This window comes from Salmo trutta, chromosome 36 (genome assembly GCF_901001165.1).
Source record: "Salmo trutta chromosome 36, fSalTru1.1, whole genome shotgun sequence".
NCBI classification, from domain to species: Eukaryota; Metazoa; Chordata; class Actinopteri; order Salmoniformes; family Salmonidae; genus Salmo; species Salmo trutta.
The window spans coordinates 33,419,820-33,443,890 of record NC_042992.1 but is presented as its reverse complement, the minus strand read 5'-3'; the positions used below and the strand labels follow the sequence as shown (position 1 = coordinate 33,443,890).

The following is a 24,071-nucleotide window of genomic DNA, read 5'->3' as shown; positions in this document are numbered from 1 at the left end:
TTTGAATATATACAGCAACACCTTCCCATAGACATTTCTGTATTTTCTAGAATGTTATATCCTTGTATTGCTACTGCTGTATCATCAAAAATGATGTTTTGAGTCTCAATGTGTTCGATTAACAGATAAGACAGTCATCTAATTGTTCCTCAGAAAGCAATGTCCAACTGATCGCCCCGTTCCCCCTATAACAAGTCTCCTGACATTACAACGGCACACCACTTCACCACAGGCTTTCCCCATCATTTAAAATCAATTTTGAATAATGAAAAAGTATATTAAATGCAGAAAAATACCACGCACAAACCAGAAAGTCATTAGATTTTTCACTTTATTAAATGAGACCATTTCATACAGACCGTTTGGTTCTCTCCCTCCTTCACTCTCCTCCCTCATCCCAAAAACACACCAGTTCTCCTGGCCAGGATGACGCAATAGAAACAGGATTGGAATGAAAAATGCCTGATCCACGTCACAGAACAGTAGAAGTGACCTCACTTGGGTTGCTATACATACACATGTTGATACACACACGGTACTTATAGGATAGACACTAGTAGCCTGATACTGCTGAGATTTAGTTATGAAACCAGCAGCTTAGGCAGGTACATAAACACACACTTCCACACACGCTCACGGAAGCACACACAGAAGGGGAGGGGGTTGGTAACTGGCTCGTCGTACTGCAGTCACTGAATTTTGTCCATGGCTGCCATTTTGAAAGCAGTAGAGGTCAGAATTGTCCGTGATGGGCTCAGGCATTGTCAAGGGCGGGAGGCTGGCTGCATCAACCGACTTGTGTCGCCATCATGGCCCTCAGGTTTACCCTTCACATTACACTGGGTAAAAAAAAAGGTATTATGGCTCCTCTGCATCCCAACATGGCACTTTCACACACTTGAAATCTTTTTAGGTACCCATTGTAATGAATGGGGGCAAGTCATTGGCCGAATGGTTGTCTGTTAAACTCAAAACAGCCCACACTCAAATTTCCCTGTCGTAGGTCAGTACATATGTGAAACGGGAAATTATTTAGTTGGAATCGTACCAGAGAGTGATTAAATCTTGATATGTCCAACCAAACACCTTTTCCCCATTCAAAAAAGTAACTTGCTTTAAAATTCCAATGTGTGGGTGCCAAGTACAGTACATTTGACATAATGCCCACAAAACAGTTAGGTGCCTCAACCTGTCCCTACATGAGAGAACACCAAGTGAGCAATAAATAAAGCAGCGAGATACAGTACAATCATCAACCCCCATGTTGATGGGGGTGCACAACCAGAGAGATGGAGAGAGAGAGACATCAACAAATAGGGAGAAGAAAAAAAAAAAAAAATTTTTAGGGGGGTATTTACATCTTAAATCAGGACATCGAAAAGAAATTGTATTTACAGACTTTTGAATGGAAATAAGACCAGTCAGTTACGGACGGCTTCAACAGGTAATGAAAAATAAACGCGAATAAAAATAACGAGGAAAATGAAGAAAAAAAGTGGGTGATATTTACAGATGTGCAATAAGATGAGGGGGGGGGGGGGGGCATGGGTTAGGTAGAGAAGCAAATGGAATCCAAAACGATATGCTACATTTCAAGCAAATCAGTTGGGATTCTGGGCTAGGAAGCAGATGGCTTCAAACGGATAAAGGGAGGGAAAATGAGTTATTTAAAATCAATGTCAGCACATGAGGGTTGTTCATACAAGGGGGTGGCAGAGGTTGTACAATAGCATAACACACCTGCAATAGAAAGCATTCAAGTGGTCATTACTGAGAACTGAGCTAAACCTACAACACTGGCTTTTTAAAAATGGTGCCCCTTTAACTTGGCGGGTACAATTATTCACATGAACACACAAACTCAGCTATTCCCCCACCCTTCAATGTCTCACTTATTCTCATGAACTCCCACAAGCACACAGCAAAGTACAAGCCTGTAGGAATACTATAAACTAGCTATCTGCCCTTCTACACCAGTAACAGAGTACGTCTTCACACAGACCCACCTTGACTCCCATTTCAGAGAATTTATTATAAGGAACTGGGATCATGGTCTGCTTCACAGTCCAAACTGGAATCAACTACTCCATATAGTATTTATTTATGTCCATATGGACGAACCCCCATAGTTGATAATCCCTTCGTTCTCTACAAACTAGATGGGTGACAAAGATTCTTACAAGTGTGCTGCGAAAAGTCCACTTTCTTCACTGCAAATTTCAAATGAACATCTCAAAACACAGCCCGGTTTGTAAATACTTTCAGAAAGCTCCCTCTTTCAAAATCAGGAGTTCTGAAGAGTTCATGCTATGAATGGAAAACAAGCGCCAAATGAACCAAAACCAGATTCTTTTTTTGATCAAACATGTAACCTCACCGTAGAATATATTGATGGTATGCCATTTATTGAAGCCAATAGGAAGGTGACAATTGACTACCGCAGCAGTCTTAAATCATCCATAGCACCTTGATTGTCTTCCCATGGACAGTAAAAGGGGGCTCAGTTTGGGATTGTCAGTGGGAGAGATGCTGCTACATAGATGTGAATCCTGGATCTCTCAGTCACCACAAACACCACCACCCTCAACTTTTCCTTCAGGTCCTCAACACACAAAATGGGAAATTGCTAGCAAGTACGGCTACCAATTATAACTTGCACTCCCGTTTCAATGTAAAAATTCACAGTGCCTTTTCCGAAGCAAATTAAAAAATAAATACATTTACAAGTAAAAGAAAAAAGCAGCTGTCATTTAATCTCTTTTTAAATATCATTTAAAAGTATAAAACAAACACAGCCTCTTCATCACTCTATCTTGCAACCAGCACCATTTTATCCCATTAGAATCATTTGGTCGCATCGTAGACTAACTGGGGAAACACCTCAATTGGCTTCTAGAGACAAACTCCTGTTTACTTTGTGTGTGGTGGTGGCAGGAACTCTTCATGAAGTTTTCAGTCAAATAAATAAAACAGAATAAAAATAAAAAAATACCTTGATTAAAAAAAAAAAAAAAAAATTAATTATACAGAGGACCTGCCCCACCTACTGGAGCTTTAAATGCCACCCCCAACACCAGGAACCTACTGGAGCTTTAAATGCCACCCCCAACATCAGGAACCTACTGGAGCTTTAAATGCCACCCCCAACATCAGGAACCTACTGGAGCTTTAAATGCCACCCCCAACATCAGGAACCTACTGGAGCTTTAAATGCCACCCCCAACATCAGGAACCTACTGGAGCTTTAAATGCCACCCCCAACATCAGGAACCTACTGGAGCTTTAAATGCCACCCCCAACATCAGGAACCTACTGGAGCTTTAAACATCAGGAACCTACTGGAGCTTTAAATGCCACCCCCAACATCAGGAACCTACTGGAGCTTTAAACATCAGGAACCTACTGGAGCTTTAAATGCCACCCCCAACAGCAGGAACCTACTGGAGCTTTAAATGCCACCCCCAACAGCAGGAACCTACTGGAGCTTTAAATGCCACCCCCAACAGCAGGAACCTACTGGAGCTTTAAATGCCACCCCCAACAGCAGGAACCTACTGGAGCTTTAAATGCCACCCCCAACATCAGGAACATGAGTGTTATAAACAGCCGGAGAGAAAGAGAGCTGGGCCAAAGGAGATGCAGCCAGGGAGTGGGATAACACTTAAGGTGTCAGTACATGAGAAAGTGTGTATGTGTCTCCAACTCTTAGCCTGTAGTGCTGATCACATTTCAACTTCATGTAACAAAACTACCTTGTCAGCTAATGATATCCTCATCCACTATGAATGGTTTGTTCAATGTATGTACAGTACAAAAAGGTATGTTTGTAACCAATGGGGGAAAAATAACAAGCAGCAAGGAAGAACGAAGCAATACAGTGTGTGTGTGTGTGTGCGTGTTTAGGCTGGCAGACAGGTGTGTGTGTGTGTGTGTGTGTGTGTGTGTGTGTGTGTCGGGCTGGCAGACAAACAGAGGGTTTGCAGGGACATTTCAGGTGCTGTTGTTTAGTGATCCGGGTACAGAGCTGTGCTGAGAGGAGCCGTCTAACCCAGAGCCATCTACAAAGGGATAGGGGAAGGGAAGTGGTAGAGAAATAGTGTTAGGTATATTGAGTGGATATAATACATTGATTTTGCTCGTCAGGAATACACTGGAAACATAAGCAACTGCACAGCTAATTGTAGTAAGAGGATGTAGTAAGACCTCCACTAAAACTGATCAGAAAACCTTTCCCAGGTTTCCAGTTAGAGGACCTCCTTTAGAATACAAATGTTTACAATGCAGAAAGGTTCAGTTCTCAATGCAGAAAGGTGCGGTTTTCAATGCAGAAAGGTGCGGTTTTCAATGCAGAAAGGGACCAACATGTGTTTCTCTCAGACTGGTGCCCCTTTGGCTGCTGCCTTATAGAGAAAGGTTACTTTGACCAGAAACATGACATTCTCTTTGCCATTTGTAAAAGCAGCATTCATCTTGCCATCCATTTGGATGTAGCTAAGAGCTCCGCCTAACCTAGAACGTCTGCACGCCAATCACTACTTCATAACACCAGGTGCAGATATGGGAATGTATGATTGACAGCTACTCTATCCACTGAAATTACATGTGTAGCCAACGACTATGTTTGGAGACGGGGGGAGGGGGTCATACCAGAGGAAGCAGTCTGTGTGCGGGCATGAGGAGGAATGAGGGTGGAGTTCAGTTGGGGCTGGATTGACAGCTCTGGAAGGAGAGACAAGAGATAGGAAATGGCATTAGTTTTAAAAGACTGTGGAGAGACCAAGGTAATAGCGTTTTAGAATTGGGTCAAAGTCTTACAACACATAGCTATATTACAATACATATCGAAACAAATATATTCTAAACTTCATATTGTAGATATTCTGCACCTACTTTTAGGATATATGCATAGGTCACAAAACAAAGTTGGGGTCAGGTCCATCTACATTCTTGAATTGAAGTTTCAATTGATTCCCTGAATTTAAAATCGAGTCAACCACTTTCAGGTCACAGAAAGTCAGGGGTCAACAAGGTGTACTGACCGGTGGTGCTGAAGTTGAAGAGCAGGGGCAGCTGTCGCCCGCTAGGCAGCCGGGCGTTGGGCTGGCGCAGCTCGTCGAAGAAGGCGTGAGCGCAGGCCTCCAGGGGCGAGAAGCGCGTGACCGGGGTGTATTCCAGCAGGCGCGAGCACAGGGCGACGGCCTCCGGAGGGGAGCGAGGCTTAAACACCTGTAAGAGGTGGTACAAGGACACAGACAACATGAAACAGTTTCATTAAAAATAAGACATTACTTGAAAGCCAAAAATAGAATAATGTTTACATTAAAATATATATAATAACCATTTACCTTAGTCCAGGGATGCGCTTTGATCTGGGGGAATTTGAACTCTGTGTAATTGGGGTTCATTTCACGGATCTGTTCACGTGTTGGAGTTCCCAAAACCTGAGTAGCAGACATACAAGCACACAGTTAGTAGTGTACAATGGGTATCATTTGGTTTCTCTCCACATCACTGATTATGATCTAACTCCCCCCCCCCCACACACACACACGTCCTCATAAGCTGATATGTAATCAGAATGTCAGGTATTTTGTCCCTGTAGTGTAAACCATAAACAAAAACACACCCTTTTCCTATTTACACACCTTGATGATCTCTACTAGCTGGTCCACTCCGCTGTCCCCGGGGAAGATGGGCTGTCCCAGCAGCAGTTCAGCCAGCACGCAGCCCGCCGACCAGATGTCGATGTTGGCCGTGTAGTCGGTGGCGCCGAAGATGAGCTCTGGGGCGCGGTAGTACCGCGAACAGATGTACGACACGTTGGGCTCCCCACGAATCAGCTGCTTAGCACTGCAGGTAGGGGTCAACCGCAGAGGTTAAAGGTTAGACCAGGGGTTCCCAAACTTTTTGGGCCCACGACCCCATTTTGTTATGTGAAAACTTTTGTGACCCCAACAATTAATTGGGGCTATGGCAGTCAATTGCAAAACATTCAGACAGTATTTATGATTGTATTCTCAACTCACCATCATATATACTTGTAATGTGGGGCTATGATGACAAATCGCAAATGAGTTTGACAATTTCTCTTATCTCACCGGCACTAATGAGATGGGTGTGCTTGATGCATGTCACGTCAGAGCTTCTCAAAGTCAGAGGGCGTGGTCAACAGTGCATACCTCATCTCTCCTGTCACATCCAACCTGGATCATTATTTGTTTTTAATGCAGATGAGAGCACTGAATCAGCGTACCATGAGTTTTAATACTCAGAGGGAGACGGCACAGTATTCCCTTTGAGTCAGAAACCAAAACTCCCCCACAGTGACCCGTGAATGCTTTGTCTGCAGCATTCGGTCACATGACAGCTCGATCAGCTGTTCGATTTCACTTACTGGCATGTCAACTGAGCCAGGATCACAGTCAAACGGATTTCGCTGATTCGGACAGTAGTCTATAGATTTTTGGGGGGGTATTTTCCCTGCATGCCTGCGTTCAGTTCGTTCTTTTTCACAAATATGTCTGTTACATAGGCAAGGAGACACCTTTTCTTACACAGAAAGTCAAAGTCTGTTTTTCATCCATTGCGAATGACAACAGTTCCTCTCGCAACTCAAAAAATAATAATTCCAACACTCCCCCTCGATAACCACCAAGCCTCAGAGTGAAATAGAACAGTCATGCTCTGATCCCGTATCTCCGTGTAGTTTACAATTGAAGTTACCTGCTGAATATCTCCAGGTTCTGCGCTCTGCTTTTTTGCCGCCAGTTGCTCTCGTGTATCCATTATAGCTCAGTGGATGTGATGGGGGGGGGGGTCACCTTGGGGTCATGATAGGGGCTGCACAAAATGTTTGGATGTATTATAATAATTGATTATGTTTATGTTGTATTAATAGAAGGGGAAGGGCTTTAAGACCCCTTCCCCACGACATATATAGGGTCCTGGACTATAGATTAACAATATATATATTCATTATAAGGTTTAATATTGTTCCACAGTTCTTTTCTAGTCTCTGCTACTTATAAGAAACGGTCAGAGATGTGTGAGTTATTGCAGTCAAAACAGGGCGTCTGTGAGAAAGCACCTCAAGGTTAAAAGAGATTCATAGACACAGAACCCTGCAGGGGAGTGAAAGAGATAAGAGACTAGTCAGACATACCAATATAAAGCAACTTGGGGAGTGGAAAATTACTGCGGAGCCCTTAGAAAACACTGGAACTATTGTCTCTCCTGCAAGTTTGTACAACTGTATATGCATGGGCTTGGTCTCATGAGTTGAAGGTGTTGACGTAGACAGTTACATCACTAGGGGTTGACTGCAAGCATATTAAAGCAACTTGGACCCTTTCCGATTTTGCAGAACTTCCTCGGAAACATGCGTGCTATGTTCCCGTTGTCAACTTCTGTCTGCAATTGCATTAATTAAGGTTTTTGATTGATTTACTTAAAGATAGTCTGATTGCTGATTTCACCAATAAGCAAATGATTGACAAGGAACATACCCCAACCGGTGTATCATACAATGTGTCCATATGGCAGAGGGAGACATTCATAACTCGGGTGCAGAGGCCTGCCCGCCGTCCTGTGAAAGATGGAGCCTCATCTGTGGAAAAGCCCACCTTCGATCCGAATGAAATTGGTTTTTCGTCAGTATAGCCACGCAGCACACTGAACAGTCCCTGTGCCGTTTCATGCTCAAAACAACGTCCTCGTGAAAAGCACCCCCCGACATGTAGCGAACAAAGGTCAATGCATCTCGGCCCTCACAGCTAACGTCCATTTGGAGAGCAGAAGGTGGGGAGTTTGAGTCGTTCAATCAGTTTCCTCTTGATTGCTAGCTATAGCCTCAATTCTTAGTTTCACAGTGTTATCTGACAAAGGTATTGATGGGAGTTTGTGCCTCCCCACACATTGTTTTCACCATATTAATTGCGGCCGGTAATATCTCCATTTACCATGGGAGTGGTTCAAGTCTAACGACCAAGAGCAGCCTTTTCCCACAATCTAAGGGAGCTCTGGTAGAATTTTTACTTACAGATTTGAATAATTTTCAAAGATTTTTTTTATATATATATATATATATATATATATAAATAAAAAATAATATATTATACACATATACACACACATCCTCATATATATATATATATATGAGGATGTGTGTGTATATGTGTATAATATATGATTTTTTTTTAACAAGGATTTGGGAAATTCTCCCGCGACCCCATTTTCATATCAGGCGACCCAAGTATTCTTAAATAAATCTAGTTTAAGCTAATACAGTCTTCTAAGCTGAGTCTAGGTTATGCTAAGACAGTGTTCTTACAATACTTCCATCTCTAACCACTGCAACAGTAGTCACTGGTAAGAAAAGCATTAGATGCTTAGCAGTAGAGGCGAACACTCAGCCATGCAGGTCTAACCATGTGGTATGGGATTATACACGGCTCTTTGGTGCCTCCTTGAGACCACCTGACCACACTACCCTTTGACGTTTAGCGGAAACTAAGGTATACAGCACTAGATAAACCAATGAACGAGGGGTGGGTCTCCCACGTCTCAGTGTATTTTTATACCGAAGTAAATATCTCTGAGATTTCTACTTATTGATTTACAATTAAGAAGCTCAGTGTATACTTTTTATAGAAAGCAGCCCTGCGTCTGTCTGCACAGTAACAGAAATGGATGTACTATGGGGAAAATACACATGAAGGGTGTGAGTAGGTAACTAACTAAGGACAACTGGATCAGCGTTGCATAGCCCCATTCAAGGGAGGGCATAGATCCATTTCACATTCTGTCTGGTTGAGCCCATTTATTCAACACATTCGGTCAGAACACATAAGACCCAAGTTTACTTCAATAGTAGGCAGCAGTCAGTCATATTGGATCAATAGCATATTAACACACTGTGTGGAGGGAAATATCTGACCAGCTTACCTCCCAAAGTCACAGAGCTTTAGGATGGCCGTTTCAGGGTCCACCAGCAGGTTCTGGGGTTTGATGTCTCGGTGGCAGACACCCTGGGAATGGATATAGGCCAGGCTGCGAAACAGCTGGTACATGTACACCTGAGAAGAGACAATGGCCGACATAAAACAATTAGAACCATAAACAAATCAATAAGAGGGATTCATTCTGTGTCAATGCCAAGCCTGTCTGGGAGAATAAAAAATAAAAAAACATAGTTCATAATTTAATGACTTATACTGGACAATCAAAGTCCAATGAACAGTCGCTGAGGCAAGCAAAAGTGGGACAACAAAAGAGAGCAAGTGAAAAGGAGGGCGAGACAGTTTACCTTGACGTAAATGATAGGAATGATGCTTTTTGCCTTGTTGAAATGCCGGGCAACCCTGTACACGGTCTCCGGGACAAAGTCCAGCACCAGGTTGAGATACACCTCATCCTTCTGTATAGGGGGAAGAGAACTGACAATCACTATATGACTACACTAAATCATAACTCCATACGTCCTCAGATTATTCTTGTACAATGAAAAAGCGCTATACAAATGTAACAAACTTTGTAGTGGGAAGAATGACTCATTTGAAGAGGAAACAGACAGTTCAGGTGCTCAGTGTGCCAAAAACAATGGATGGCAACCTACCTTTTCACCACTAGAGTAGAAGAAGTAGCGTAGCCTCACGATATTGCAGTGGTCCAACTTTCGCATGATCTGTAGCTCTCGGTTCTACATAGGAAAGTTATTAAACAAAGAACAGTGGGAAATGTCAAGGGTTTCTGATTGACCTGTAAGCGCATTGATCTTGAGTATGCGCGTGATACGTGTGTTCAAGTACGTGTACATTTGTCACCTAAAAACTTAGGCTATAATACCAATTTTCTCCCACAAACTCATATGGAAATGTTCCTTGTAAAATTACAAAGCGGTGTCCTGTATTCAGACAAACACATAGCTACTCATAACATTAGTGGGAATTTACAAGACCAATGCAAAAATGGATATTCATATCACTATTATGTGAAACAAATTAGTGTTGTCACGACAAGACAATTTTAGATAGCAAAAACCCCCAAAGAAATCTCAGCGTTACGGTCCATTAAAAAAACAGCTTTCTATAAATGATGTGCTATAGCTTGGAAAACAAACAAATATGACTCTGGGTGACACGAAGCCTGTATGTCTCCAAGAGAACGCCCTCCATACCTTGAACCTCTTATCCTGCAGCACCTTCTTAATGGCCACCATCTCCTGGCTGTCGATGAGGCGCGCCTGGTACACCACACCGAAGGAGCCATTCCCGATCACCTTGATGTCCGTGTAGGACACCTCCTGTGGACGGTCGGGACCCTGCCCAGATGTGGCCACCACCGTAGTCACCTTCCCACTGTCCCCTGGGAAACAACGATAAATTGTGTCAACGAAATAGTTGTCTTTTCAGATTTGAAATGGAGAGGTGACCAGCGTTGTGTTCATTAGGTACGAAACTGAAGAAAACGGGAAGGTAGGCCTATTATCTGAACAATAAGAAAAGCTGTTTTACTATGGTTTGACATAATGAACAAGGACATTGTTGTTAATACAGGCGCATTCTGAAAGTATTCAGACCCCTTGACTTTTTCCACGTTGTTACATTATAGCCTTGTTCTGAAATTGACTTTAGAAATGTTGGCAAATTTATAAAAACTGAAAAACCTTTACACAAGTATTCAGACCCTTTGCTATGAGACTCGAAATGGAGGTCAGGTGCATCCTGTTTCCGTTGATCATCCATGAGATGTTTCTACAACTTGATTGAAGTCCACCTGTGATAAATTCAATTGATTGGACATGATTTGGAAAGGCACACATCTGTCTACAGAAGGTCCCACAGTTGACAGTGCATATCAGAGCAAAAACCAAGCCATGAGGTCAAAGGAATTGTCCGTAGAGCTCCGAGACAGGATTGAGCTCCAGCATTCCTCTGGGGAGATAAGAAAACCTTCCAGAAGGACAACCATCTCTGCAGCACTCCACCAATCAGGCCTTTATGGAAGCGTGTCCAGACAGAAGCCACTCTTCAGTAAAAAGGCAAATGACAGCCCGCTTGGAGTTTGCCAAAAGACAACTAAAGGACTCTCAGTCCATGAGAAACAAGATTCTCTGGTCTGATGAAACCAATATTGAACTCTTTGGCCTGAATGGCAAGAGTAATGTCTGGAGGAAACCTGCCACCATCCATACAGTGAAGCATGTTGGTGGCAGCATCAAGCTGTGGGGGACGGTTTTCAGTGGCAGGGACTGGGAAACTTGTCAGGAGAGGGAAAGATGAACAGAGCAAAGTACATAGATACTTGATGAAAACCTGCGCCACAGCGCTCGGGACCTCAGACTGGAGCAAAGGTTCACCTTCCAACAGAACAACGACCCTAAGCACACAGCCAAGACAAGACAGGAGTGGCTTCAGGACAAGTCTCTGAATGTCCTTGAGTGGCCCGGTCAGAGCCCAAACTTGAACCCGAACAAACATCTCTGAGACCTGAAAATAACTGCACAGCAACACTCCCCATCCAACCTGACAGAGCTTGAGAGGATCTGCAGAGAAGGTCACAAAATACAGGTGTGCCAAGCTTGTAGCGTCATACCCAAGAAGACTCGAGGCTGTAATCGCTCCCAAAGGTGCGTCAAAGTACTGAGTAAAGGGTCTGAATACTTATGTAAATGTGATATTCACATTTTTTCATTTTTATTTAAATGTACAAAAACTTCTGCTAGCCTGTTTTTGCTTTGTCATTATGGGGTATTGTGTGTAAGGCCATAACAAAATGTGGAAAAAGTTAAGGGGTCTGAATCCTTCTTTATAAATGTGCAAACATTTCTAAAAAAAGTTTTGCTTTGTCATTTTGGGGCTTTGTGGGTTTGATGAGAAAATTATAATTGAATACATTTTAGAATAAGGCTTTAACGTAACAAAATGTGGAAGTCAAGGGGTCTGAATACTTTCTGAATCAGGAACTGTGATGGTCTTTTAAATGAATGCATGGCTATTGCGGGTAGCCATGCATTAGTGACCTAGTTTAACATTGTGACGTAAACCAGGGCTCAAGCGATAATAGGCCTTTACATTGCCAAAACAGGCAGCAGGCAGAGAAAATAATTGCTCAGCATAGAAAATAGCCCTACAGGGTCATGTTAAGGAGAAAATGTTTTAAACAGAGTGAAATACTATCTAGACTTGTCCAATAAGATTGTTTGTCGTTGCAAAATGTGTTGCGTCAATGTCCTACTGAACAGAATCCAGGGCTCAAGTTATTAACTACCTCATGGTTGTTTAACCACTATTGTAACCGCCTGCCTTGTCGGAAGACGAGACAAATGCATGCTTTACTGTGAAATCCAATATCACTATTCCAGGGCTATTTGTGCTCCTTTGAACATCATTTGACCTAAGGAACACAAGACTTGCGATTATCCAAATAGGCCCATCATTGAGCTCATCTATTACACTTGAACGCAAACAAGAGTTATCTGAGGCAGGCCTGCTTCATGTGAGCTTCATTCCCTGTATGGAGGACCGAACAGGGCCAGATGGCTGGAACTGAACTGGAGACCTTTGCACTGAGAATGACCCTGCTCTAACATGTGGACCACACCGCTCACATTGCAAAATAAATGTACATGTCAGTCAATCATGTCATCTTCACGTGGGTGATTGAAAGATGAACACTAGTCCATTTGGTGGTGGTAATGCACCTTAAAAAGTTGGTCGGTTCCTCAGAAGGACTACTAGAAACTATTAGTTTCCCCTTTTATCGGTGGATTAAATGTCGGAGAAGAGAACACACAATTTTATGACTCAAAATGGGTCAAAAATTCTACAAAAGATACAGAAAATAACTTTAGGTTGTTATTTTACCTGAAATGCATAATGTTCATATCCCTGGTCAAATTAGCTAGCAATAGCAAGCTGCTGTCCATATTTTTGCTCAATGTTTCACCAAGATTGACTAATACCATGAGGGTTGCGGTCCAATTTATATCATCAAACATAATACGGAATGGCTGCAGATCCTTTTTTCCCCTTGTACTACAGATCTCGAAGCTTCTGCACATGCGTTTATTCTCTACTTTACGAACAGGCTACTCTGGCGAATGGTCGTTTAACAAAGATAAATCAAAGCTGAATCAATGTCCGCAAGATCACAATGATAGTATTCTACATAACAGAACTTAATATAATAGTATCGTATGACCAGTGCTTTACTTGGGCCGGAGCTGTTTGGAGAGCCGTACTGGCACCTCCAATTTTTGCGGAATTTGGGGGAAAACAAAGTAGCCCATCTATTCTGGCCCAGGTTACACACAGTCAAAAATGGTTGATCAACGCGGAAAGGCGGCGGGATCTGCTTGGTTCATGTTTATTTGCCACTAGTTTGAATCTGTGCCTAACAGTAGGCAGTTCAAGATTGCGCAGATTGAAAATGTGCCAGCCTGAATGCGCGTGATGCGCTGTTCCAAGTTGTCCAATTATTTTATTAGGGTTTAAGTTCATGAAGAGTCATGGAAGTTTGTTTCATAATTTATGTAATTAAATTAAATGAAGGCACACATACATATTATCAATCACTTAATCAGCAATCATCGGAATGACCCGTAAATGCGTGTGTGCCAGTGGGCTGTTGCCAGAGGAGAGAGAGAGCTTGACATTTCAGCAGCAGGTATAAAATAAATGACAGACTAACTAGATAGCCAATTCAAAACTTGTAGCATTTCTCGCTAGTTAACTATAGTTAACTAAGCATTAATGTCGTTGTTGCCTTTCCACTGGCAATAGCCAAAATAAATCTGCAACGTTGGAATGCTGAGATTCTCCTCTATTAAAACAGCAGCCATGTAATTGCAACAACTTTCAAAATATTCTAATAGCCTAATTGACAAATAACTTGCTGTGCATAGATCTCGCGTGATACATTCATATTTTAGCCTTATATAAAACATGTCTAGTTAGATACATTGCTTTGAAGTAGCCTACCTTATCCATTTGATCCCTGATTCATTGAATGAGGGAATACTTTTATAAAGACAAAGTATTTGGTTGTAATGTTGCAATATTTTATATGAAGGGTGGCAAACATCCTTTTTGTTCACATTGTAGCCTAAACAACTGCTCAACAGGACCTTGATAAGCAGACGTGGGTGTTTCAGGGCCAGATCAAAAGCCAAGCCTGCACACCCAGGAGCTCTCCAAATGGAGGTATGACCACGTTAAAAACATGTGACTAACAGTGCAGTTCTACTTTGTGGGGGTTAAGTGCCTTGATCAAGGGCACAACGGCAGGAGATGGTAGGCATACATGGGATCAGGCACAGCAGCCTTCGTATCAAAGCTTCCTTTTTCCATGTAGGCTATAATAATAGTCATGACAATTTGGTTAAAAAAAGTCATGGAGAAGTCATGGAAAATGTTTTTGAAACCTTAGCAGTAAATAATCAGGAAGTCTATAGCATAACGTAATTTGTGAACATAGTCTTATGGACAGACTAGGAAAAAGACTGCTCCTGCACTTCTTTCATCAAGTCAAGCACTGAGTAAGAAGTTACTCTAAGACAACACAGCATTTCTCTCATGTGGCAAAAACTTAACAGCGGGTGCTCGCCACTAGGCAAAATACACAGGATGGCTATGCTACAGTTTGTTAAAGTGTAACTGAAACGATTTTTGAAGGGTCCTTTTAATAACCTAATAGGATTACCAAGCATGTTCCAACTCCTTAAATTGCAAAAACTTCAATATGTAAATATTTTAAAGTGTGTATTTTTCCATATATAGATAAGGTGTGTCTGTTTGAATAAAATCAACTTTGTAGGCTACGGAGCTCATCTGACACTTTAAGCACTGTGATTAAAAATTAAGACAAATTACTAAAGAGGGAGCCAGACATCAATATAGCCTAACCAGATGGGAAGAAAAAAAAACGAAACTTACTGACACTCCTTCTCCCACTGCCGCTGGCTTTAGCAGATTCTGCCAATCTGCCGGTACACTTCTGAAGTTGCCGGTAATAGGCTACACCAGCGGTCGCAACCTTTTCCATTTGGAGTGCCAAGTTATCGTACCATGTCTACTGATCTGCGTACCAGATTTTCATATGCACATTGTCATGGAACAGTTACATTTCATTTATAATAATGTCTTCATATGTCAAAACCAATGTCATGTGGTTAAATCAAAATTATACAAATCTAAAAACTAACTTCTATTCCTATTGCCAATATTTAAAAATAGCCTAAATAAAGCCAACAAATAAAAGCATTGCAGCCTGCAGGTAGAATTTGCCTGTCTGCAAGGAACTTGAAACATTGTATAGCAGATGGAAGAATCCCCACATGCATGAACACCCCGATTTGCATGCCGCAATTTGCACCCTTCTCGTATTGGTTGCCGGTCCATCAGTGTTTCCAACACTGTACCCTGAACAGTCGAAGATGGAGAGTACTGCATCTGGCTTCAGGTTGTGTGTCTTCGATTAGCTTCCCAGAGGTATTGAACTGTATTGAACTGAATCTGGGGGCAACCGGTGCTTCATAGCCACAAGCCATTGTCGCAACACTGATAATCTCTTGAGTGGTAGGTAGGGCTGACTCCATTTAGTCGATTGTTTGGTCAATAGGCAGTTGGTCGACCAAGATTTTTTTGGGGGTCGAGCAGTGGCAAATGTATACAAAAAAATGTATGGCACACGAGGCACCTGTCTGATTCACTCCTGTCTCAGTGGACTACTCCATTGCAGAGGCACACCACTAGTACATTTAGCCTACCATAAAATTCACATCATTTCTAATCTACAATGTTTGTTTGGTTACGGGAATTTCTGTAAAAGCATTCAATGTACTGTTAGTTACGGTTGTCATAGGAGTGGACACGTTGTTTGCAGAGTGCACAACCTAGGCTACACTTGTGAGAAGTTTTGGTTTATTTTATTCCATTTACGAGTTGTCAATTTATTCCTTGTCTTTTGTTTGACGCGCTCCTGTCAGTCTTGAGTAAGAACACGCACCTGATTACGCATAGAAGTAGGCCTAGGCTACCTGGCCTGCGCACAAATGGAGGCCTGTAAATGTGCCCATTTGGAGATTGTCTCAACTCACCATCACTCAGTCAACTCACCATCACTCAGTCAACTCACCATCACTCAGTCAACTCACCATCACTCAGTCAACTCACCATCACTCAGTCAACTCACCATCACTCAGTCAACTCACCATCACTCAGTCAACTCACCATCACTCAGTCAACTCACCATCACTCAGTCAACTCACCATCACTCAGTCAACTCACCATCACTCAGTCAACTCACCATCACTCAGTCAACTCACCATCACTCAGTCAACTCACCATCACTCAGTCAACTCACCATCACTCAGTCAACTCACCATCACTCAGTCAACTCACCATCACTCAGTCAACTCACCATCACTCAGTCATTTTTTCTTTGCCTCAAACCGCAAGTAGACAAAATCTGTTTTTACATCAATTTTTAAGAATGACAATAGTTCCTCAACGTAGCCTGTTTGAAAAATCTTTCCAGCTCTCTCCCTTTCGAAAAAGATGCCGTGGAAACGTCATAAAATAGGCCTACCTGATTACTTCTTATCCCTTGGGCAAATAGCTTACAGCTGTGTCTGTCCTGAGCTCACTGGCACCTGGGAAACTGAGGGCTCAGAATATTTTATACAATGTTGTAAGTTTGCTAGCATGAGCTTTAGGCGGGCCCAAGTTTTAAGGAACCCCTCTAAACTTCTATTGGTCCATTTTTAAGCTAGGACAGGAGCGAGTTGGGGCGCTCCAGTACAGTAGGTAGCGTTAATGCACTAACTAACGGATGCCAGCCGCCGATAAACCCCACAGAAGGGGGGGGGGGGGGGGGGGCAACAACGGTAGCTAGCTAGCCGTGCACCGGTAAACAGTGTCCTTTGTCCGCGCCTGTCGGGGACTGTTTTCCCGCAGTTCTGTTAACGACGGTGAGGGCGGGGGGGGAAATCAATGCAGGAATCAATGGGATAGAATGGCACCGGAGGGGATGACCAGGCCCAAATTCCAGACATTGGTATGAAGAGGAGACGCCTTTACAGGAGTCGAAGAGCCAGATGCCTGGCGAGACAGCATCGGTGAGTGGATAATCTGCCTTTACCCTCCGTTCTACTGGCGAAAGTGAAATAACTGGATAATAAACTGGATGAGCTCCGTTCGAGACTATCCTATCAACGGGATATTAAAAACGAATATTCTGTGTTTCACAGAGTCGTGGCTGAACAAGAACGTGGATAATATACAGTTTGCATGGGGAAAACCCAGCTTCGGCAAGACCGAACAGCAGCCTCCGGTAAGATCGGGGTGTGGTGGGTGTCTGTCAACAGCTGGTGCGATCTCTAATATTAAGGAAGTCTATGTTTTGCTCGCCTAAGTTAGAGTACCTCATGATATGCTGTAGACCACAATATTTATCAAGAGAGTTTATCAATATTCTTTGTAGTTGTCTACTTACCACCAAAAACCGATGCTGGCACTAAGACCGCACTCAACGAGCTGTATAAGGCCATAAGCAACCAAGAAAATGGTCAACCAGAGGCGGCACTGCTGAATGTAGGAAAATGTAAATCCGTTTTACCAAATTTCTAGCAGCATGTCAAGTGCAAAAAAAAATAAAATAAAAAAAATATTAAAAAACTCTAGATCACCTTTACTCAACACACAGAGACTTGCACAAAGCTCTCCCTCCAAGTCTGACCATAACTCTATCCTCCCGATTCCTGCTTACAAGCAAAAAAGTCACAGGAAGTACCAGTGACGCGATCAATACAGAAGCGGTCTGATGAAGCGGATGCTAAGGACTGTCGCTAGCACAGTCTGGAATATGTTCCAGGTTTCATCCCATGGCATTGAGGAGTATACCACATCAGTCATCGGCGTCATTGTTTTTTTCCCTCCACAATTTCATGGTACAGTCCTGTCTCATCGCTGCAAATCCCGTACAGACTCAGGAGAGGCGAAGGTCGAGAGCCACGCGTCCTCCAAAACACGACCCAACCAAGCCGCACTGCTTCTTGACAACGCCCGCTTAACCCGGAAGCCAGCCACACCAATGTGTCAGAGGAAACACCGTACACCTGGCGACCGTGTCAGTGTGCATGCGCCCGGCCCGCCACAGGGGTCGCAAGAGCGCAATGGGACAAGGACAATGCCGGCCAAACACTACCCTAACAGCGCTGGGCCAATTGTGCGCTGCCCTATGGGTCTCTCGGTCGTGGCCGGCTGAGACAGAGCCTGGACTCGAACCAGGATCTCTAGTGGCACAGCAGGCAACTGCAATGCAGTTCCTTAGACCACTGCGCCACTTGGGAGGCCAGCTTCATTAATAAGTGCTTTGACGATGTTGTCCCCAGTGACCATACGTACATATCCCAACCAGAAGCCATGGATTACAGGCAACATCCACACTGAGCTAAAGGCTAGAGCTGATGCTTTCAAGGAGCGGGACACTAATCCGGACGTTTTAAGAAATCCTGCAACACCCTCAGACGAACCATCAAACAGGCAAAGCGTCAATAGAGCACTAATATCCAATCCTACTACACTGGCTCTGATGCTTGTCGGATGTGGCAGGGCTTGCAAACTATCATAAATTACAAAAGGGAAACCCAGCCACGAGCTGCCCAGTGACGCAAGCCTACCAGATGAGCTAAATGCCTGCTTTTTTCGATGCAAGCAACACTGAACCATGCATGAGAGCACCAGCTGTTCTGGACGACTGTGTGATCACATTCTCCATAGCAGATGTAAGACCTTTAAAACAGGTTAACATTCACAAGGCCGAGGGCCAGACGGATTACCACGATGCGTACTCAGAGCATGTACTGACCACCTGGCAAGTGTCTTCACTGACATTTTTAACCTAGCCCCGACCCAGTCTGTAATACCTACATGTTTCAAGCAGACCACCATAGTCTCTGTGCCCAAGAACGACAAGGTAACCTGCCTAAATGATTACCGCCCCATAGCATTCACATCTGTAGCCATGAAATGCTTTCACCGTCATCCCAGAAACCATGGACCCACTCCAATTCAAATACCAACAGATCCACAGATGACACAATCTCTATTGCACTCCACACTGCCCTTTCCCACCTGGACAAAAGGAACAACTGTGTGAGAAAGCTATTTATTGACTAGCATTCAACACCATAGTGCCTTCCCATTAAACATTTATGCACTGACTCTCTTGCACAGGCTCGATGTAAACTCACTGGACTCTAACCACACGCACACTACAATGACCCTCCGTAACACACATATTCCTTCACATACTCTGCTGCTACTCTGTTTATTACCTATGCATGGACACTTTACCCCTACTTACATGTACATATTACCTCAACAAACCCGTACCACTGCACATTGATTCTGCATTGTATATAGCCTCGTTATTGTGTTACTATTTTTTCCCTTTAGTTTATTTCACCAATTGTACTTTTACACTACATTTTTATGTTCGGGGGGGAGATGCCCACATGCACTAACGGCCCGAATTGCAGGCTGCAGTTGCACACCACAGACCAATACAGCAACGAGCAACTCTGTTCGATGTGGGAAGAGAGCGTGAAGATGTGCTAGCCAGTTAGTAGAAAGAGAGGTAAGGTCCACAGCCCACCTGTAGCTAGATGTAAGAAAGATTATAGCTAAATAACTGATGCTGTTTTCATGCTCACATTTTTCTCAAGTCAAGTTATCAAACAGAAAGAGCAAGATTTGCTCTCTTATAGCAGCTAGCTCGCAGCAGTATTATTAGCTAGGTCGATGCTAGTCACTGCAATTCTATAGCCCGGCTGTCCATATAGCACACACTATTCAACAACAACAAAAAGACTGCCATGGTGGAGGATGAATTGCACTAACAAAGTGTCTTGTTTACACTGAAAACTCCTGCTGCAATGTAGTAGGATTTCAAATAGTCTAGATCAATCAGCCCAGAATCGATTTCCCCACTGAACTTTCCAAATATGCCATTTCATTTCACCAAAATGCTTTGACCTCAAGATTCATAATTCTCACCATGTAATTGTTTTGTACATTAGAAGCCACTAAGCCCCAGCTAGGCTATAGCCTACACTATTGCAGCTAACCCCACGTTTCTTATCTTCTCTTTCAACTGCCTGAGGGGGCCCTCTACCTGACTGTATGAGGCCACCCCCTCCCACTTTGCTTGGAGCCTGTCCTTTGTCCTGCCACCTTATTTCAAATGTGTTCAGAAGTTATTCTGTACAGTGATCATCTTTGATTGTTTTTCGCCATTGATGTGATTGTAACCCATTAGCTACCCCCAGGTGGTGACATGGGATCACCTCGCCTTTGAGACCACACCTAAGTGTTTACTTATTTTCCATAACTTACACACTGATCAAGGCTCTACACTGAAACATGCGTTTTCTGTGGTCTATACAAAATAAGACCTTTAGACTTAAAAAAACAAGACTGGACCTTGGATTCCTCAAACCATCCAACACTCGTGTTGGACTGTGCCATGTCATGTGCTTGTTTGACAAGACAATACTATCACGTGATAAGATTTCAGTGTTCCACAAATAAACAGTGTTTACTTAGTTGCATTTTTTGATCAGTTATCACAATCCTCCAATCAACGAGAACAACAGGAGTAAATATACTCTATTTAGTTTAAGGTAGGTTTCAACATGGCTATTTACTTAATTAAACACACTTTGCTGCTGACAAACGGTATTAGAGACATCTAAACTCTGAGGGGAAATATGGTGTGCTCCCCAAGAAATGTACAGGGGAAAATACAACAAACAGCGACATGGAACGCAACTTACTGTTCAATAACACACACGAAAGGAACCACTCATTTAACAGTCAGGAGTGCCAATAACTTATGCCACGTTCAAAACAACTGGGAACTCTGAAATCTCCGACTTCCAAGCATTCAAAACAACCGGGAACTCCAGGGGGAGGGAAAAAAAGCTCAGACTTGGAAAAATCATCCAACTCAGAATTCCAAGTCGGAAACTCAAGCATCTTTCTGACCTGAAGAACACTGATTTCATGTCTTCACCTTATTCCCTACCCCGAGTTCCCAGTAGTCTTCAAAGCACCATTAGATCTTTACAATAACTATGAACTTGTTCTGGCACGCACCAGGAGCGTCAGTAGAAGGTACTCACGTGTGCACTGTGTGGGAGAGATGTCATACATAAAATGAGAACAGCTTGAGAGAGGCAGCCTTTCATACACACTCTATAGGGAACAAATTGGTGGTGGTGGAATAAATTAAACTACATAAGACATTTAGCATGGAGAAATTCAAAAAGTCATTGTTATTCATTACACAATTTACTACAGTAAAGAAAACGTAATGTAGGCTGCATAAGCACGTGAAATGTTTCTATCCATTTGGGCTCCCGAGTGGTGCAGCGATCTTGGAAGGGATGCAAGGTAGCCTACTAATAATAGGAATTGAAAGTGGGTTGCATCGCAATCTGTAAAATGTCAAACGCACCTGTCAATACAGTAGCCAGCAGTCACCTCCCTGACCAAGGCCCTTCTCCCCGATTGCTCAGTTTGGCCGGGCGCCAGCTCTAAGTCTTGGTGGTTCCAAACTTCTTCCATTTAAGAATGATGGAGGCCACTGTGTTCTTGGGGATCTTCAATGCTGCAGAAATGTTTTGGTACCCTTCCCCAGATCTGTGCCTTGACACAATCCGGTCTCAGAGCTCTACGGACAATTCCTTTGACCTCATGGCTTTATTTTTTCTCTGACATGCACTGTCAACTGTGGAACCTTATATAGACAGATGTGTGCCTTTCCAAATCATGTCCAAACAATCAAGTTGTAGAAACATGTCAAGGAGGATCAACGGAAACATGATGCACCTGAGTTCAATTTCAAGTCTCATAGCAAAGGGTCTGAATACTTATGTAAATAAGGTAATTGTTTAATTTGTATTAATTTGCAAACATTTCTAAAAACCCGTTTTTGCTTTGTCATTATGTGGTATTGTGTGTTGATGATGAGGATGTGGAAAAAGTGAAAGGGTCTGAATACACTGTATGAGAACAAGATTTTGTTTTAGCTCATTAAAATTAAAATTCACTCACTGCAAACCATTCAAAACAACACCGTAGGCTACTTCGAAGCAACATTATAACTCAAGAAGATCTAAATGTATATCCCCATGAAACTGACGTTTCACCAGTAAAACCTGAAAAATCAGAATTCACAATTGACAGTGAAAAATGTGAAGGGGACCACAAAAATGTGTTTGTGAAGTAGCGGTAAAAGAAACACGGGCAGAACGTGATCTGCACATATGCAGAAGCTTCGGGACTTTTAGTCATGGGGAAAAAGGTCCGGAAAAAGTCGGCCAACATAATATACTCTACATGACTAACATGGATCATCATGGTGGATAAAGCCATCCAATTCGCACTACAAGGGAGAAATTGTAACCATGTTCTATGAAACAAAAACATTTGCAAGCTATGCATGGAAGTTGTTGATGTGCTATGTAAGCAAGTATCTCAGCTTGTCATCTACTAGTCTACTTTGAGAATTATTAGCTAGCTAACATATTATACAGCTGGCTCGGTTACACGTTTCATCACTTTATATCAAGTTCTGTATCACCTGTTAATCAACGGTCAATGTATAGAGGGCTCTTTCAAGGCTGGTTACTTGTCTGGGCTACTGGATAGATAAGTCAATAGTGGATACTTAATTTGATCAATAGATAAGGGTGCTCTTAACATAAATATGTGTTGGAAACGCAAAGCTAGTTATCTGGCTACAAGTAGCTTAGTCAACCGTTATGAACAAATGATTAGGCTACCTAGCCTTAGCGTATAGTACCAACTGACAGCTAACGCTAGCCTGTAGATTGTTGTGCCAGTTAACGCGTTAGCTAGTTCAAAAAACGATTTCTCTTTAACTATCGCTAACTCGTTTGCTTGTTAACATGTACAAACGGTGTGTAAGTAACCTTAGCATAGCTACAGTAGCTAGATAGCCAACTAGCGAAACTAGATCGAATCCCCTTGTAAACTAGCTAGTAACTAGTCACCTAAAACCTATATTAGACGCTAGCTAGCTACTGGTTACAAGTTAGCTAGCATGTCTTAGCACACGTAGTTAAGGTTGTTTGCGTTGCTTATGCTCTCTTTATATTTAGCTAACTAGCTAGTTACGGTACCGCGATGTCATTAACTAGCTAACATGCTAATAGAACTAACCTAGACAGCTGCCTAGTTAAGAAAGCAAAATAAGGTTAGCTAACTAACGCGAATGTCTTGATATTTGGCGTTGGTTAGCAAGTTAACTAGTTTGCTAATTGACGCGTTAGCCGTTTAGCCAACGATAGCTACTCAAGGCAGTTAACTAGCTAGCTAACTTGATTTTTCAAACTAACGTTACAATGTTCACCGTGTCAATCGTGCACAACTGCCCACACTAGCTACAACATTGGACACCGGACTGCAATGCGTGTCTTTTAATCATCCAATACAATATTTTTCATAAAATACATAAACTTACTGGACAGCTTTAAATTCGAGCATCCAGACGAACTGCTCCCCGAGGCCTGCGGGACCCCGGTCTTTCCTGTGCTGCTCCCCACGGCAGCGGCTGATCCAGTGGATGCTGCAGTTGCTCCAGGAATACCTTGTGGCTCAGCAAACGAGCTAGTTCTGGGCCGCCCGCTGCCGCTCATATCTCTGTGCAAGGGTAGCGGGCGGGGGGCTAGGGATTCACTATTTATAGCCAAGTGAGTTTAAATGTTGCCTGTTTTGACTGCAAATGCAATAATCATTGAAAGACAGACAGAATTGACACCGTTCAGATGAGTCCTCCCTTGCACTGCCTGTCTGAGCTCGTAGATCGTATAAAACTGACAGATTACATTTCCTCCTGGGAAATGAAGTTCGACGTGGCTGCTGCTTCCCGTGTCTTTGAAAATACCTATAGAACTACACTGCTAAAATAACGTTGCGTTTCACCAGAGGTGGCGCTCCGTCTGGGATCTCTTCCGTGACTGTAATAATGATGTGTACACAAAA

The 24,071-nt window shown here is 42.9% G+C and overlaps 1 protein-coding gene and 1 long non-coding RNA gene across 2 annotated transcripts; both read right to left on the bottom strand.

The window, feature by feature from the left end:
* Positions 1–313: 313 nt before the first annotated feature.
* LOC115175942 (uncharacterized) lies at positions 314–3,326 on the bottom strand. The gene is made up of 2 exons (XR_003872123.1): positions 3,120–3,326; positions 314–3,081 (listed from the first exon to the last, which is right to left on the bottom strand). It is a non-coding gene; the product is annotated as an uncharacterized LOC115175942 (long non-coding RNA).
* A 612-nt stretch (positions 3,327–3,938) lies between these two features.
* On the bottom strand, positions 3,939–23,962 carry LOC115175941 (glycogen synthase kinase-3 beta-like). Its single transcript, XM_029735602.1, has 10 exons — positions 23,551–23,962; positions 10,175–10,362; positions 9,614–9,697; positions 9,305–9,415; positions 8,944–9,074; positions 5,646–5,850; positions 5,346–5,441; positions 5,040–5,226; positions 4,648–4,719; positions 3,939–4,058 (listed from the first exon to the last, which is right to left on the bottom strand). The coding sequence occupies exons 1-10, from the start codon at positions 23,723–23,725 to the stop codon at positions 3,991–3,993; spliced, it is 1,317 nt and encodes a 438-aa protein (XP_029591462.1). The 5' UTR covers positions 23,726–23,962; the 3' UTR covers positions 3,939–3,990.
* Between the last annotated feature and the right edge of the window lie 109 nt (positions 23,963–24,071).